The sequence below is a fragment of the Aspergillus versicolor genome (genome assembly GCF_001890125.1).
Source record: "Aspergillus versicolor CBS 583.65 unplaced genomic scaffold ASPVEscaffold_6, whole genome shotgun sequence".
Classification (NCBI taxonomy): Eukaryota; Fungi; Ascomycota; class Eurotiomycetes; order Eurotiales; family Aspergillaceae; genus Aspergillus; species Aspergillus versicolor.
In genome coordinates, this window is record NW_024467529.1 from 1,747,843 (window position 1) to 1,764,502 (window position 16,660).

Sequence of the window (16,660 nt, forward strand, 5' to 3'; positions counted from 1 at the left end):
TCGATGATTGAATTCTTGTTCTTTGTTACCCACCGATTTGTCTGACCAAGAAATTTCATTGTCCCGTTTAGGGAAGGCGCCGTAACTGGGATCAAATGGGTTGACCGCCGGATAAAACCCGGAGAAACCTTCCATTGTGAAACCACCAATCACGTGATTAATTCGCGGCCGGCTGGTTCCATCTCGTCCTACTCTTCCCGTATGGCACGATCAAGTACCTCTGCCTCGATCATCTCATCGCGCCCTTGCTTCATTCAAGGTAAACTTGCTCTGTGAACGATTTTGCGATCAATTGCACTGATACAACTGAAGATGAACGCTGCTACCGCTCTCCGGGCCAGAATGGCCACCTCGTTCGTTGCCCGCCGCGGCTTTTCGACCACCCGCACCCAGCTCGGCAGTCCTTACCACTACGCTGAGGGTCCTCGCTCCAACATCCCCTTCAACCCTCTCACCAAATACTTCTTCTTCAGATACTGGGCTTTCATGAGTTAGTATACCCTAATTGGTGGTGGTGGTCGTCGGATTGGTTGTTGATATCGCTGACTCCTTATCTACCTACAGTCACTGGCTTCGGCACGCCCTTCGCCATTGCTGGTATGTTCCCATTTACCCTCAGAACCCTCTTGATCCATTACCTGACATTCTCTCTCTTTCTAGTCTGGCAAACCTACAAGGCCCGTTAAATCCGCTCCCGCGCGTTACTGGGTATCTGGCAATGGTGGAAAAGTGTTGAGTTGGGCAACTCGTATATCTTGTATAAATCTAGAGAATTCATTCAGCTTTGAACCAGAAACTTTTCTGTGCTGTTTTCTATATTAGCAGTGGATGTAATTGTGTTTGGGAGTTCCCCAGAGCCGTAGTGCACAGAAACATTATTAGTATATGGATGAAGTCATTGGCCGATTTTTTGTCTGCGAAAATCAAAATCTTTGGGTCGACTATTATTTGATATTCGATACATCTGCAATTCCGCCCGAACACGAGTCGAGCAAAAGCAATCAAATGAAGGAGTCTGCTCGCATATTTAATTCTTAATTATTTCTTTTTACCTTCCCTCGCCGCTCTGGCCGATTTCCACCTCCCAGGGCAGAACTCCATTGTTCATGGCAGTGGGGTAAACCACTGAATCATAAAAGATGCGCAACTTGAAAAACGTGCGCCTCGCGGAGGTGCGGCTTCAGGATGGACTTCCTTTAACAGCAACAGCTTGGGATACCACTTCTGATGCCGTTATTTGCACATTTGGACCAACCCCCACAAGTGCAGTCATCGAAGTCCGGAGGAAACGCCATGATGCTCAATTTTCGGATCCTGTGAGCCCCGAAGTCTTTGAAACTATCGCATCTTGGGATGCACCGTGTCCGCTGCCACATCTTGATTGTGATCGCGTGCTCTCTTTGCATTACTTCGCGGACACTCTCACGGCCTGTCTTGTCCTGGAAGGTGGTGATATCGTCATCGTCCGTGAAGAACCCCTCCCCGGTGAGGACAAGATCGAGATTGTAGGCTCTGTCGATGTTGGCATCACAGCTGCTGCTTGGTCACCAGATGAGGAACTCCTGGCTCTTACTACTGCGGCCAATACATTCCTGTATATGACCAGAGAGTTTGAAAATGTTGCCGAGATTACTTTTACTCCCGAGGACCTGAAGGCCTCGCAACATGTTTCCGTGGGCTGGGGAAAGCGTGAGACGCAGTTTCAAGGAAAGAGAGCCAGAGCTCTACGAGATCCTACGGTACCAGAGAAAGTCGACGAGGGAAAACTCAGTAGCAACGACGACAGCAGGACCACGATCAGCTGGCGAGGAGACGGCGCTTATATCGCCGTGAATAGCGTCGTCGGAGGCAATCGCCGTGTTATTAGGATCTATTCTCGCGAGGGGGCTTTGGATAGTGTGAGCGAGCCTGTTGATGGTCTAGAGGGGGCCCTCAGCTGGAGGCCTTATGGCAACCTCATTGCTGGCATTCAAAGGCTCGATGACCGGATTGATGTCGTTTTCTTTGAACGGAACGGCTTGCGACATGGCCAATTTACTCTTCGTTTGACTGAGGAAGAACGGTCTACGTGGGCATCTGATATCTATCTAAGCTGGAATATTGATTCGACAGTTCTTGCGGTGCAGTTCAAGGATAGAATCCAATTCTGGACCTCGGGAAACTACTACTACTACCTCAAGCAAGAAATTCCCATTCTTGGAAACTTCGAAAGCCAGTTTTCCTACAAATGGCACCACGAGAGAGCCTTGCGCTTCGTCGTAGGAGCCTCTGGTATGTGTACTACCCTGCAATGATGTCAAACCTCCGAACTAATGATTTTGTAGGGTCAATACTGGATGTAGAGTTTGTCTTTGAAGTATTCCACGGCTCAACCACTTCGCCTAATGATGTTGGGGCTGTTGCTGTTCTTGATGGGCGTAAGTATTAACCATACTATGATGTTTACACCTTTTCAGATCTACATATTCTAATCCTATGTAGGCACCTTGAAGTTGACGCCGTTGAGGCTATCTGGTGTCCCGCCACCTATGGCTCACAATGAGCTGGCCCTTGATTCAAACGCTGTTGATGTGGCATTTAGCAAATCAGGGACAAGGATTGCGGTTCTCATGAACGACCACTTCTCAGTCTTTCTGTGGTCCCTCAAATCACGGCCAGTGCCTGTTCCAATCCTTGAGTCAAGCTACCCATTGTCGTATGAAAAGGATAGCCGGCCTCGTCAAATAGCATTTATCAACGACAATGAAGTGTATATTTTGCGGAGCAGAGGCTCAAACAGCACCTGCATCGAGAGGACTGCTTTGGAGACCCGCGAGACAAAGGTTGCTTATGAGACAGCCGATTCTGAGCAGGTATTTTCGATATTCGCAAATTTAGGCCAGGAGACTCTATGGTTTTCCCATGTTCGTCAACCTGGTCAGCCGATTGCCTACTCTCACGTCACAATGCCCTCGTCCGATGAATTCCAAATCACTCATTGGACTGAAAGCCCTCCCGTGGACACCTATTGGGCCAAAACAGTACAAATATCTGATGACGAGGTAAAACACCATAACCATGCCCTTCTGTGCATTGCTAAAACTCTCAAGGATATTTTGATTTCTCTGTCTAGGACTGGAGCTCTCTATGCGAATAAATCGCTGCTTGCGAAAAATTGCACATCTTTCCTGGTCACTTCATCTCACGTTATATTTACCACTTCTCTACATCTTCTCAAATTCGTCCACCTCAATAAGGCCGAAGGTTAGTTAGGGTCACCAGCCTACTGGTTTCAAGCTAACAAGGGTTGTATTCCAGACATGGAGGTTCCTCCTGATACCCCGGAGACAGACGAACGTTGCAGAAGCATTGAACGTGGATCTCGTTTAGTCACAGTGATGCCTTCCACATTTTCGGTTGTTTTGCAAGCTCCTCGGGGCAATATTGAGACCATCTATCCAAGAGCCCTTGTACTCGCAGGTATCCGGTCCTTCATTGACAGGAAGGACTACCGATCTGCATTCCTCACATGCCGCAGCCAAATGGTTGACATGAATATCATTCATGATTACGCCCCTGAACAATTCATGGAAAACGTCATGTTATTTGTGGAGCAAGTCAAGAGGGTCGATTTCGTCGATGAGTTTCTTTCTCGCTTGAAGTATGTTTTCCTCAAAGAAGTTTCCTATAACATATCTTGCTAACCCCCACTCAGGGAGGAAGATGTGTCGCAAACACTTTACAAGGACACGTTGAAAGCGCTGAAGGTGGAAGTTGCCCCAGAAAACGGCCTTGCACCTTCGGCAAAGAAGGGAAACAAGGTTAACCGGATTTGCGACGGCTTCCTAGCGGCTCTGGAGAAGCGTTCAGATACTAATCTGCATAACCTCATCACCGCACACGTGTGCAAACTGCCCCCAGACCTTGAGTCCGGTCTTCGACTAGTAGCGTGCTTGAGAGGTTTGTCTTGTTATGCCTCCTTTTTTTTTCATATTCCCTTACTAATAAGTTAGTAGAAGAGAGCCCCGAACAAGCAGAGGATGCGGTTGAACACATGTGTTTCTTGACGGACGCTAATCGGCTTTATGATAACGCGCTGGGTCTCTACGATCTTGAGCTCACTTTGCTAGTAGCCCAACAAGCCCAGAGGGTAATGATTCCCAGCCCAAAATATGTCCTCAATGAAATATTCTAACGAAGTGTAGGATCCTCGTGAGTACCTCCCATTCCTGCGAAAGCTTCAACAACTCCCGGAACTTCGACGGTACTTTGAAGTCGACAACTACCTGGGAAGATGGACGAAAGCACTTGGCCATCTACATGGACTGGGTGCCCATGATGAGCTCCGCGAATACGTGGCCAAGCACGCGTTATACAAGGACGCCATCGACATCTACAAATACGAGCCAGAGAATCTTCGCGACATTACACACCTGTATGCAAACCACCTTCAAGAGGAATCGAAGTATAAGGATGCAGGTATCGGTAAGTCCCCGCCAACGCCACCCTGTCTATACCCAAGCATCCCAAAGCTAATAAAACAAACCTACAGCCTACGAATCCCTCTCGCTCTACACAGATGCATACAAATGCTACCAACTCGCCCACCTCTGGCGAGAATCTCTTTACACCGCAATGCTCGTCCCGCTCCAACCATCTGATCTAACAATCCATTCCACAAACCTAGCCACAACCCTGGTAGAAGAGAACAAAGACTACATCTCCGCATCCCAAATCTACTCTGAACACCTCCACGACATTCCCACGGCTGCCCGGCTCCTCTGCCGCGGCTCCCGCTTCTCCGATGCATCTCGCCTCCTAGCCCTCAACGGTGTGCAGTCTCTCGTCCCCGAGATCGTCGACTCCGCTCTCGCAGATGCAATGGGCACAATGACCGACCTCCTCGCCGACTTCCGGTCCCAACTTCAGGCCCAAGTTCCTCGGATCGGCGAGTTGCGCATTCGTCGCATCCAGGATCCCCTGGCTTATTTTGGCGGCGACCCAACCATGGCGGACAGCGCCGGCGGAGTCGATATCCCTGATAACGTCTCGCTAGCGGCGACTGATGCCTCCACCTTGGCAGGCAAGAGTATGTTCACGCGGTACACGGGTCAAACGTCCTCTGGGAAGACGACGACGTCCCGGCAGAGCTCTCGCAACCGCCGCAAGGAAGAGCGGAAGCGAGCGCGTGGAAAGAAGGGAACCGTTTATGAGGAGGAGTATCTGGTTAACAGTGTGCGGCGGTTGATTGAGCGGGTGAGCTCGACTGTGCCTGAGGTGGAGAATTTGGTTGATTCGTTGCTTCGTCGTGGGATGAGAGAGCGCGCGGCGGCGATTGAAAGGGCTATGAGTGAGGTGTTGAAGCTGTGTGGTGAGACTCAGGAGGAGGTTTTTGCTGCCCCCCCTCCTGCTGCAGCTGTGCACGATGAAGATGGTGAGCAGGATGGTGGCCAGGCTCCGGTCAACATGCCTATTGATGCACCTACGCCGTTGGGAGGTGAGAGGGTGTTCTGGGAGAGTATAGTATCGACCATGGGGGTTGGAAAGGGGCAGGAGGCGCCAAAGATTAAGGAGATGAAGAGGTCGGCGTTGTTGAACTAGAATTCCTTTGTTTATGAATAGTTTTATGAAAAGTTTGTCCATGTATAGTGGAATGAAAATAGAGTAGGTATTATGTGTGCATGATATCTGCATGTTGAATCAAAATTTAAAACTGAACCATGTAGATAACCGAAACGTTCAGTAACATGCCATGTATCGTGTCAAACGAAACATAACTCGTAATTAAATATCGGTATCCTCGAAATATTTCTGATGCAACTTGACGGAATCATAAATCATTTCAAGCCTCTTCCATGCTTTCCTCTCTCTATTGGGTAGAGAGAATTTCGCCCTTTTCACCGATGAGGTGATCCTCGACACTGATAGGTCCTTCACCAACACCAGTCAAGATTACACGACTCAGCCCAGTCTTGAGCACATCCACGGCCCGGGAGTCCACCTGGTCAATGGGCACACCCGAGGTAGCGTCCTTCACAGCATCGTAGAAAGGACCAGACCAGCCCTCCAAGGATGTACCCAGAATAGACTTGAAGGTTCCCGTAACAATATCAGAGTCCTTCTCAAGGTAGTATATGACAGCGTTAGGACCAGCATCGAAAGTGTAGGCGCACACAGTGCGGCCAACTATGTTGTTGATATCGTGCACGAGTCTAACAGCCGCCCTAGAGACATCATTCATGTAGAAGATCGGTGGCCAGGAATCGAGGCAGGTGGCGTGGAAACCGTTCGAGTCACGCATGGTTATTTCAGCAAACGCAGGGAAATCACGGTTTTGAATAGCGGTCTCGATAGCAGCCATCCGCGCGGGGACAACGGCGTTTGCTCGGGTTGCGAAAAGCTCGGATGTTGCGAGGGTCGTCTGCATACCAGTTGTGCTAGGGACGTCCTTCTTCTCTGCACTCACAACTAGGATAAGTGCACGCATATCAGGCCAATGAGCCTGGGGAGCGACCTCCTCGGCGAGACTGTCGCTTCCGTCCTCGAGCTCACCGGCGCGCCAGGCGACGTAACCTCCCATTAAAGAGCGGCAAGCCGATCCAGATCCCTGGCGGGCAATGCGACTAAGCTCCTTTGGAGACTGCGGCAGTTTGTACAGATCGGCCACGGCCCGAACCAAGGCTGCGAAACCAGCAGCCGAGCTGGCTAGACCAGCGGCCGTAGGGAAGTTGTTCTCCGAAACGATTCTTAGCGGGAAGGAAGAGAGTCTTGGCAGAGACGAGTCGGCATCCTCGAGCTCTTTTCGGTGAGCCCGTAGGCTAGCAAGACAGGCCAGTGTACGTTTGGACGACTGGATCTCCTGGGGTTTGCCATTGAGCGTGAGTTCGTCGGCGGCGGGGTAGGTGGCAGAACAGGACGCAGTGGTGAGCGTGCGGAGAGACCGCTGAGACAGGGTGACGGAAAGCGAAGAGTTCGTCGGCAGGTTCAGAGTAGCGTCACGCTTTCCCCAGTACCTAAATGGTGATTATAAGCCAATGCATGGTGGAACAATGGCATAGCCTCTCAAAATGGCGGGGTGCGGGACTTACTTGATAACAGCGATATTAACAGGGGCAGTAGTGGTGGCCCGGAAAACGGGGCTTTCAGAGACAGCAGCCATTGTTATAAATAGAAACAAAAATACTCAAGAAATCCCGGACAATTGAGGAGAGCTGGGAGGATTCAACAGCAGACAATCCCAGGAAAGAGAACGAGGGGGGACGGGGGACGAAAAAGTAAATAGTCCAGGCGCATCGCTACCGAGTCGGAGTAAATGTCGGGCTTCCAAAGGCGGTCGGGCCCCGACAGCCAAATGACCCGGGCTCCGTTGCTTTGCTTCTTTTTTTGCATTACCAAGCACGACAGCGTCCTTTGACTGCGCCCAAACAACGAATTAACCATCGCCGTTCCCCTGTTCTCAGCTCTTCTCAATTTTCGCATATATCACAGTCTGCCGATCTCCCAATGGGTGCCGCCGCCAGCACCCCTGCACAACCGTCTCCTTCCGCATCAGCTGCGACATGCCCCGTTGATCACAAAGCCCGCGAGGTATGGCTGCAACAACATAAGCCTGGAGATTCACCCCATCCACAATCTTCAGAGGATGGAAAGTTAGCCTCAAAACAGCAGCGGCCGCTCTCCTCGGACCGTGAAGTGAGCAGCATACCACGAGCTGTCGTCTCTGACTCGAGCGAACCGCCATCCGAGTGTCCCGTGGCACCCTCCTCACCATACGCTCCACCAGCCGCATCGCACGGCACCCCTTCAAATGCAGAAACCGAAACCGGACATGACAAGTCGACGGGCAACTGGGTCTACCCTTCGGAGCGCCAGTTTTTTGAAGCGCTAATGCGCAAGGGCAATACGCCCAACTCAGTTGGCTCGCCGTCGGAGCTCGCTACATCCGTAGCGTCAATTATCCCGATTCACAACGCCGTGAATGAGCGCGCGTGGCATCAAATTCTTGAGTGGGAGAAAAAGGCGCCGAGTTCAGATCCCGGGAGCAAGAAATGCGGTGGGCCGAAGTTGTACTCGTTTCGTGGCCTGGGCGCCGAGTCTCAGTTCCTAAGCCCGAGGGCGCGCATGAATAATTTGATGGGGTACCAGCTACCGTTTGATCGACATGACTGGGTTGTAGAACGATGTGGCGGGGAGCGAATCGAGTATGTGATCGATTTCTACCAGGGAAAGTCTACGGGAGGGAGCAGTGGAGGCGGATTGGCCGGCAATGCTGGCCCAGGCAAACTGAGCTTCTACCTTGATGTGCGGCCGAAATTGAATTCATGGGAAGGCTGCATGATGAGGTTCAGACGATTCTCGGGCCTATGAGGGGTCGCCGTCTATTGGCACTCTTGATGATATTATTTTGTCACGGTACGAATATAGAAGCAGGAGTTTGGGCATTTGCCGGGGTCATTGAATTGTATCATATGTATAACACTGAAGTCATGTATAATACCAATATGCCAAATAGCGGCATAACAAATGCAAATAGACATCCACTCTAAACGCCGAACACCGTATAAGAATCACCAGGAGGACCAATCCTGGTCACAAAAGCGTAAAACAAAACTATACACAAACAGTACAGGAGAGGATATCACAAGGAGGGAAATCATTACATCGGGAGCCACAAAATGTAGTATGAAAAGTATGAGACGCTTATCCAAGAACAGCCGCAAGGATGATGATCGTCAAAATAACAGCAAGGATGATTAGCAAACAACAAGCCTTGCTTCGGGCGTTCTTTTGATACCGACTAGCACTACGGAGCTCAACGTTCGCACCGCGAGTATCGGTATGAACTCTCTCGACGTTTCCGCTGATAGTGTCCAGTTGCTCACCCTGCTCATTAACGATATGGGCAACGTCGCGGAATAGCTCATTTAGTTCGCCGACGCTCTGTTCGATGTTGCGAATCTCAGTCTCACGTTCGATGATCAGAGCTTCTTGGAAATCGACTTCATTTTGATTCGCCAGACGCGGCTGCTCTTCAAGAAGTTGTTGTTGATCCTGCTGGGCGCCACCTTCGTGGGGATGTTCAGCTTCGTCCACAGCGGTACGCGCAGCTACTGCGGATGCACGTTGCTTCTCCAAAGCTCGCCGTTGAACAGTTTGGAATTCCTCTAGAGTGGCTTTGAACTCTGTAGACAACTTCTGCTGTGTCCATTTTTGTGAAGGCTATGAATTAGATGTTAGAAATATTTGCTAATACTAGAGAGTTATAGCAGTTGTTGGGGGCCACATACGTTGACGTCTTCCCAGGTCTGAACCTTCTTGATCCCGTCTCCGACATCCCTAAATCCCGTACGGGTTTGCTCAAGGAGGCTATGGACTCGTTCTCGCACCCGCTCAGTGTCACGCTTCGTACCAAGAAGGGCGATTTGGTCCGATAGGCGAGTGATGTTTGAGGTCAGCGTGAATAACTGGTTCGAGAGGGACTCCGTGAGCCGCTGGAACTCGGGATCATCATGGTACTGCGGGTCGTCGGAACGACGCATGGTGGTAGGCTGAGCCTCAAGGGAGTTTAAGCGATCGAACGACATGCTGTAATGACAAAATATGACAAGTAGACGAGCGAGGGGATTGATGCGGGTAAACCGGGAAGAGGAATGAGGAGAGATAACAAGCAGCTGCCTGCAGGTTGCGTTGAGGCTGGTGTCGATGCCCTGATCTGCAGGCAGCACTCACATGATGGCATGACGTGACAGGAAGGACATGTGGCTAGTGCAGCGTCACCTGACTAGCCCGCTGTGGCTTGTGTGTTTTGATGCCTCTCGCCCAGAAAAAGCTTCAAAGCTTCATTGTCGCTCAAGTCGCCGTACTCGCCGTCGCCGGTTTTCGAGAAAGCGCCACATTCGTTCTTGCAAACCTGCCCGGCGCGGCAATTGATGATATATGACCGCTATTTTCCTGACGATGCTGTGATTTTTTTACCCTCGCTATCTTGATCTCGCAATTACCCTAGCTTACTACGATGGCCGCCGCAAAACCTCGCCCATACCGGCGCATTCTCACCTCTGCGCTACACCGCAGATTTGTTCATGCGTCGGCACTCTCAGTGTTGGTCTGCTACATAATCTCCGTTGTGATTGGTGATAAGTCTTCATGTAAGTCCCCCCGCTGAGTCAACGTCGTCAACATCTCGCCCACATGATAGCTAATGAGCGCCCAACCTTTCAGTATTCTGGGCCTTGTTCCCAATCGGATCATGCGGTATTCGCACCATCCTTCTCTTTATATCTCCTCTTTCCGTATTCGTCCTACGGGTTGGTCAGATGCACATTGGCTCGAGAACGACCGCTTCCCCGCTCCAGACTTTCAAGTACCTTTTCCCGCTTCACATCATTCAAACCTTTGCGTGGTATATTTTCTCGGCATGGTGGTTCAGTGAAGTATACAAGTGGTCCTCACCCGTTAGTGCGCACCTAGAATGGGTGAAGCGAGGCAGGTATGCTACGAAACCTTGGAACGGTTTGGTTTGAAGCCAAGCTAACGAGAAGTAGCCCTCATGAGCGAGCAACCTTGAACGAACGGCCCATATATATCTACACGTATCATCTACTCTTGGCGGTAGCACAGTCTCTGTTCCATCTATACAATGACTACGATCGCATTCCCATTCCGATTGCAAAACGATCCACCACCGATGGCACGGGAGAGAACATGCATTCGACGCAGGCTATTTCAAAGCGCCTCCAGGCAGGTCTGCCGCAGGTCGCAAGAGACGGTGTTTTAAGGAGCACGATTGTGGCATGCATATGCCCTGTGGCATATAGTCTCTTTCTCAGACGGCGGGCTTGGAGCTACACCATGTCGTTTGCTAAACTATTCTGGGATTTCCCCAGGTCTGCAGCTGACCCCCCAGGCCTCATTCTTCCAGTTAAGCCGCCTCTAATTGCACGAACTATGCTTTCGGGCGCTCTCCTGGTTCTGTGCTGGCAGACCACGAACCTGTTCTTTTCGATTTTCCTCAGTCAGGAACCTTTGAAGAGAGGCCAGCCATTGACAGCAGAAGCCAAAGACCCCAATGGAAGCTTACTGAACGGATTAAAGGCAAAGAAGGAAACGGTTCGCGCATTTGCCTTCCGGGAATTGTCTTTCATCAGCCAACAGTTCCCCGACCGACGAAAGGCGATTTTCAACGACATCGATCGTGAGGGTGGTTCAGCGTGGACACAAATCCTGCAGTCTGCAACTGGGGTTGTCCAGGGCATCCCAACCCGCATTAACGAGAAGCAGTCTGAAGCTGCAGGTGCTAAACCATCAGTGACAGAGACCAAATCTGAAAAGCCTGTTCTTCACACATTGCCCCGCCTGACCGACCCGGTACAAGAAGGCAATATCTTCGCTGCTTCCCCCAAGCCCAGCTCAACGCAAGAAAAGTTTGAGGGAGGGTTTAGCAGCACTATCAGATCATTGGGCGAGTCCCCAGATTGGACACCGAAGGCACGAGCGCGAGCCCGCGATGTTTTCGACCGCGCCTCTTCTGCGATGCTTAGTCCTGAACGGAAACAGAAACTCCTTGCCTCATCCCAGGACCTGAAGATGCTCACCGGCGCCTCGCCCAGCAGGCCCGAAAACATCAATCCATTCATCGCAAATATCCTTCGCTCCCCAATCGGCCTCTTAATCCGACAAAGCTACGCCCGCCGCCTGTCCGGCATTATCCTAGGCACCCCCACCGCAACCCTCTCGTCTATCATCGACGCCATCGAATCCCTCACCCGCCTTCTCATTGCTAGTCTCCAAGAGGATCCCTACGGCAAAGTCCAGGCCGACGTCCCCGGAATCGTGCGACTCTTCACAGAAACGTCCGTGGCCCTCGAACAGTACGCCCACGCCGGATTAGACATCCATTGGACAGACGCCTCATTCCCGCCATCTAGCGATCCTGCTGCTCAAGCTGCAGCTCGTCGTGTACCAGATGTAGAGCTCGTCCTTAACTCGCTCAAGGGCTCTCTCGCCAACCTTTTGTCTGCTTTTGACCCCTATCTCAGAGACATTGGTCTCGTAGGGAAGGATCTACGGTTAGCGAAGGAAGCTGCGGGACTGGTTGAGGAGTGAAGCTAGTATCACTCTAATAATAGAGGAACTAGATTCCATTCCCAAATTTCTTTTTTCTTTTTTATGTATTGGGGCTATTTCCGGCAGACCTTGGTTTATTGAAAGTGAGGACCTAGGGAAGCCCTATCTATTACTGTGCACTCGCACTGCATTGTCTGGCGTTCTCTTTCTGATATATTTTTGTTCAAGGTGTTGGTAATATGGATGATTATTGCAATGAAAATACACGGAACAGAAAATACCATCTTTTTAATCTTTTTATATTTAAATATTTTGTAAGCTGCTCATGGTGAGTTGAGTGGGTAAGTACCCGTAGTACGTCGAAAATGAATCCGTCCTTCTATATACAAAAAACAAAAAAATCAACAAAAAAACCACTCATCGGGTGCAGATAAGATATCCCGGCCATCTCGGTGGTAGCTCGAGCTTCGACACATCATCGCACGCAGACCTCCATGCTTGTAAGGAACAAAATAAACAAACTATCCGTGATATAATCTCCCAAAGGAGAGTTCGGAACCAATCACGAAACCAGGCAAGTAAATGAATAACCTTCTTAAGAACAAATCCCGTGCAAAACAACAGAATGCCAACCAAACCCAGCAATATACCCAAGAAGCCTCATTTTTTCCCTCACAACCCTGGCCAAAATAAAGAAAAAGAAAAATAAAAACCTTAAGTTTCCAGACTCCTATTTGCCCGCCGCCAAAGCGCTTCAGAAACAAAGATAAGAGAATAGGTCATGTCACATAACTATTGGGACGTTTTTTTTTTTGTTTCATGTAGTCGCGCTTCCAGCGTGGATAGCTTTCTTTTTACCCACTGATATTCTATCTCCATGGTACCGAATCAGGCACTTTATGTAAACTGGAAATTCCACCTGGTGACTGTAGAGAGCGCGAAAATGTGTTCAGGTTGATAAGATGGGTGGGTTATAGAATGTGCTCCAACAGGCCCCTCTATACCCCGAGGAGCACACTGACTGTCAGCAGTCCTGGAGAGTATCACTGATTTTCTTGTTTGGTGGATTGATAGGTTCGGGCGGAGCTTCTTCTTTCATGCACGCATTCTCTAATATATTGGTCCATTTCCCACTAGTTCCTGCATGGCTGTGTTTGAGATGCTGCCGGAAGTGGTCTGCACGGAAGAACTTTTTCGAGTTGTTGCATTCCCCGAACTTATGTACCGCGGTGAGATGCTCGAAGCGCTGATCCCAATCCGGTTGAGGGAAATTCGGAAATTCTTCACCACAGTACCCACAGCTGTCGTGGGATGCCCCCGAGCCTGACTGGGTTGAGGATGGAGATGGATGAAACGCTGCTTGATAGCCCGGAAGCGCAGCACACGACCAAGAATGACGCCGAAGGTGCAGTGAGTTCTGATGGCGTTCGGCTTCGTTCTTATTCTTAAATCTGTTGTTGCAGTACAGACAAGAGTATTGCTTCTCCATAGCATGTGCACTGGTAAAATTAGACAATAGTATCCAAATTGGGACAAAAAGTACTTACCGAAGGTCCTCGGGACTATCAAACTTCTTAGGCTTCTTGGGGCAGCAGTCACAGATGTACAACCCACCAATCTTGGCTGCTGTTGGCTTGGGCACATTCAGGTTCGTATTGAACGACATCTTCCTTGGAGTGTTTCCACTAGAAGGATCGAGAGAAGCAGGCTCCTGCATAGTTTGTGCAACCAGTTGAGCGGATAATCCTGCGGTTGAGCCGGGGTTAATCGGCGACTTCTCATGAAAAGCGTCAAGATCAGACTTCGGCGACAAGCCTGTAGGCGAGCGGTCATACGTCGATGCTGTAGTAATACTGCTGCCTATTGAAGGGGCAGCCGACGAATATGATGCTGTGGTTCGATGGCTTACGGATGACGCAGCTGAGAGACTTCCATAGCTGTGAGTATAGCTATTTACCGATAGGTTGTTGGTGAACGGATGTCCCGTTGTTCTCCGTTGAGAAAGATCTCCATTGCTGGTTGTCGTGTGAAGTTGATGTTTGTCGTTGCCTACAGGCTCGCGAGGGGGTGACGATGCTCTTCGTTTAATACCAGACCTAGAAGGCGCTAAGTAAGGTGGCGTCGCTTCTCGGACACTGAACAATCGGGGCGGTAGCGTTTCATCTGTAGAGAATTCGCCTTCCATATCCGAAACAACGCTCTGGTCGTAGCTTCCTCGATTCGATCGGCTGGGAAGGCTGGAGAAATCGTCATATTGGGGTGTAGTTCCGCCCCCACGGCGGCTACCGCGGGAGAAAGGCGAGTGATGCTCATAGTCTATGGTAGATGAAGGCGCGTTGCTTTCGACGCTCGGGCTTCGACGACTAATGTAGTCCCTCCAGGCTACCTTAGTACTTGGGGATATACCGCCAGATTGGGAACTGCCAGACCATCGTACGTCGAGAGACTGGACTTCGGAACCAGCCGGAGAAGGTAAACTCGAGAAGCCTCTTGAGGGAACCGGTAGAGTCGATAAAGAACCCTTGTTTTCTGTCCCCATGCTCAAGGATTGGCGCGGGGAGACTGGTTTTCCAATTTTGGACAAGAGATGTTGGTCGTAGGCGTGCGATGAGTCCTTCACGCTTCTGCGGGAGAAGTCTTGTTCACCTTTTAGACTGTTGTAGATAAGATGTTAGTTTCCGATCTTTCATTTGGACGCAAACACGACCAATCAAGATTGTAGGCGTTGATAAACGCCTCCGGGTGTCGGTGAAACTTACAACAGCCCAGGGTTACCGATTGAATTCCGGAAACCTTCATCGGCTGGAGGAGGTGGCTCAATTTTAATATGCGCTTCAGGACTCCTTGCAGCGGGTAAACTACCTTGTCTGCCATCTAATTCATCCAACGCCATCGGATCACTCCGAGATACACCGTACTCTGGCCGGCGGTGGTCGCCAAAAAGACTCGAGTTAGGGTTGATGGGCGCAAGTTTCATGGACCCAGGCGGTAATCTGGAATTGGCATGTATCCACCCCGCGTCGTACCCGTTTTCTAGATCAGTAATATGTGAAGGTGGTGGTAATGGTGGTGGGGCGAAATTTGCCATTGTGTTTGTTCGGATCGGTAGAGGACCTTGTGAAGGAAATGACTGCCCGGGCATAGTATGTTGAGGTCTCCCGGTAGATGTATGGCCGCTGTTGAAATCGTGTATATTAATCGAAGGTGGCGAAAGTCGAGGAAAGTCCATCGTACAAGAATAAAGGCGACCTAGGGTTACTCATCGATACCGAAGCCAGTAACACCGAATTGGAAAAAGGCACGAATCGAGTTAATCGAAAAGCGAGCTAAAAAGGAGCGACTTTAGATCGTGCGTGTTCCGGTGCTCTATATGGATGGGATGGAAAAACAGAAAAAGAATAAAGTCAGGCTTTCAAAGGAGTGATAGAAGATCCTGCTTCTAAAGTTCCGGTCTATACACTGTAGTAGGCCGAACTGGAATTAAAACTCCAGCGGCAATAATATGTCGAAGATGGTGAATGAACTGCGCGATGGCTTCTCGGGTGGATAAATAAACGAGCCAAAAAAATGATCGGGGTGGCAAGCACAGAGGCAAAGTAATGTCTCAACTTCAGCCTTCCTTCAGCTTGCTCGGTTTTGTTGGAAGTCAGCAGAGATGTGCAACAATCGAGAGAGAGCTCGGCAACGGGTTCGGTGCCATCCAACTGCCAAGCGGCGGCAACTTATTGACGACAGAGAACAGAGAGGACGCAAGATCCACCGGACATGCTGGAGAATTGGTTGGCAGACAGTTGTTCTCAGAAGACACCGAAATAGTGTAAGGCGCAATCAAAAGGTGCAACAAGAGACAGGGCTGTGTCTGCAGTCTCTGTGGAAAGAGATATTATTGGCACGAACGGGTGAGTTGAGACGAAGCTCACAGATGGGCTCTGCTCTGTAGGCGCTGCGCTGCTGCGGGTTTTAATAGTCGGAAATATGCCAGTCCGATCGGTAGACTTAGAAAAAAAAAAAACAAGCTGGACTGCAGGAGGCACGTGTCAAATGCACCAAGTTGCGAAGACCGAAGGAGACAAGAAGGGAGAGACCATGGGTGAGCCTGGAGAGGTGCAGAGGAGAGCGGACGGAGAAGACCGACTGCGGAAGAGAAGAGAAGACAAAAAGTTGACGAAAGTAGCGTCGAGATGGCAAGTGACGAGGTCGTTTCAGTACTGTACGGGAAACAACACCACAGTGGCCACCGCAGGCTCAGCCTTCAGCTCGTAGTCGCTGAATCGGGTCGTTGTATGGAGTTCGGGAGAGAAGAATGGCGGCAAGATGGTGGTGCAACCCACGGCCTTATTGGTCCCTACAAGGCTGGCGGAATGGGATGGAGTCGAGGATTATTTTCAGGGTCTGGAGGAGGTTCCAAGTTGCGAGCTCGCTGGAAAGGCGCTTCTTTTGTTTCTCAGGTTGTGGCAAGGATGATCGAGCAGATCAGCAGCGACTGGAGCGCAGGATTAAGTTGCAGGAGGGAAGAGAGCCAGAGACTTGCAGGTTGGGACTTGGGACTGAGGGAAAGAATACCTTAAGAAGCCCGCACTGATACAAGACAAGAGCATTCGTATTTGAAGATCTG

The 16,660-nt window shown here is 50.3% G+C and overlaps 7 protein-coding genes across 7 annotated transcripts; 4 read left to right on the top strand and 3 right to left on the bottom strand.

The window, feature by feature from the left end:
- The first annotated feature begins 110 nt into the window (after window positions 1–110).
- ASPVEDRAFT_746905 (cytochrome c oxidase VIIc family protein) lies at window positions 111–921 on the top strand. The gene is made up of 4 exons (XM_040816269.1): window positions 111–259; window positions 313–490; window positions 565–597; window positions 661–921. Exons 2-4 carry the CDS (start codon window positions 313–315, stop codon window positions 684–686), a joined length of 237 nt encoding a protein of 78 aa, XP_040669448.1. The 5' UTR covers window positions 111–259; the 3' UTR covers window positions 687–921.
- A 1-nt stretch (window position 922) lies between these two features.
- On the top strand, window positions 923–5,714 carry ASPVEDRAFT_746906 (Elongator subunit IKI3). Its single transcript, XM_040816270.1, has 9 exons — window positions 923–2,271; window positions 2,325–2,417; window positions 2,482–3,041; window positions 3,090–3,243; window positions 3,298–3,640; window positions 3,695–3,939; window positions 3,996–4,129; window positions 4,185–4,464; window positions 4,532–5,714. The coding sequence occupies exons 1-9, from the start codon at window positions 1,140–1,142 to the stop codon at window positions 5,578–5,580; spliced, it is 3,990 nt and encodes a 1,329-aa protein (XP_040669449.1). The 5' UTR covers window positions 923–1,139; the 3' UTR covers window positions 5,581–5,714.
- Window positions 5,715–5,848: 134 nt separating this feature from the next.
- mvd1 (diphosphomevalonate decarboxylase MVD1) lies at window positions 5,849–7,138 on the bottom strand (the record flags this gene model as incomplete). Its single annotated transcript, XM_040814874.1, has 2 exons — window positions 5,849–6,992; window positions 7,068–7,138. 2 exons carry the CDS (start codon window positions 7,136–7,138, stop codon window positions 5,849–5,851), a joined length of 1,215 nt encoding a protein of 404 aa, XP_040669450.1.
- Window positions 7,139–7,371: 233 nt separating this feature from the next.
- Window positions 7,372–8,531, top strand: ASPVEDRAFT_43180 (cytochrome c1 heme lyase CYT2). Its single transcript, XM_040812761.1, has one exon. The coding sequence runs from the start codon at window positions 7,483–7,485 to the stop codon at window positions 8,344–8,346; it is 864 nt and encodes a 287-aa protein (XP_040669451.1). The 5' UTR covers window positions 7,372–7,482; the 3' UTR covers window positions 8,347–8,531.
- Window positions 8,532–8,679: 148 nt separating this feature from the next.
- On the bottom strand, window positions 8,680–9,563 carry ASPVEDRAFT_134667 (SNAP receptor PEP12; the record flags this gene model as incomplete). The annotated part of the gene is made up of 2 exons (XM_040807157.1): window positions 8,680–9,198; window positions 9,267–9,563. 2 exons carry the CDS (start codon window positions 9,561–9,563, stop codon window positions 8,680–8,682), a joined length of 816 nt encoding a protein of 271 aa, XP_040669452.1.
- A 431-nt stretch (window positions 9,564–9,994) lies between these two features.
- Window positions 9,995–12,084, top strand: ASPVEDRAFT_133716 (nucleoporin NDC1; the record flags this gene model as incomplete). Its single annotated transcript, XM_040807057.1, has 3 exons — window positions 9,995–10,127; window positions 10,201–10,468; window positions 10,524–12,084. The coding sequence occupies 3 exons, from the start codon at window positions 9,995–9,997 to the stop codon at window positions 12,082–12,084; spliced, it is 1,962 nt and encodes a 653-aa protein (XP_040669453.1).
- Window positions 12,085–13,069: 985 nt separating this feature from the next.
- znfA (putative C2H2 finger domain protein) lies at window positions 13,070–15,133 on the bottom strand (the record flags this gene model as incomplete). The annotated part of the gene is made up of 3 exons (XM_040814875.1): window positions 13,070–13,496; window positions 13,593–14,699; window positions 14,805–15,133. The coding sequence occupies 3 exons, from the start codon at window positions 15,131–15,133 to the stop codon at window positions 13,070–13,072; spliced, it is 1,863 nt and encodes a 620-aa protein (XP_040669454.1).
- Between the last annotated feature and the right edge of the window lie 1,527 nt (window positions 15,134–16,660).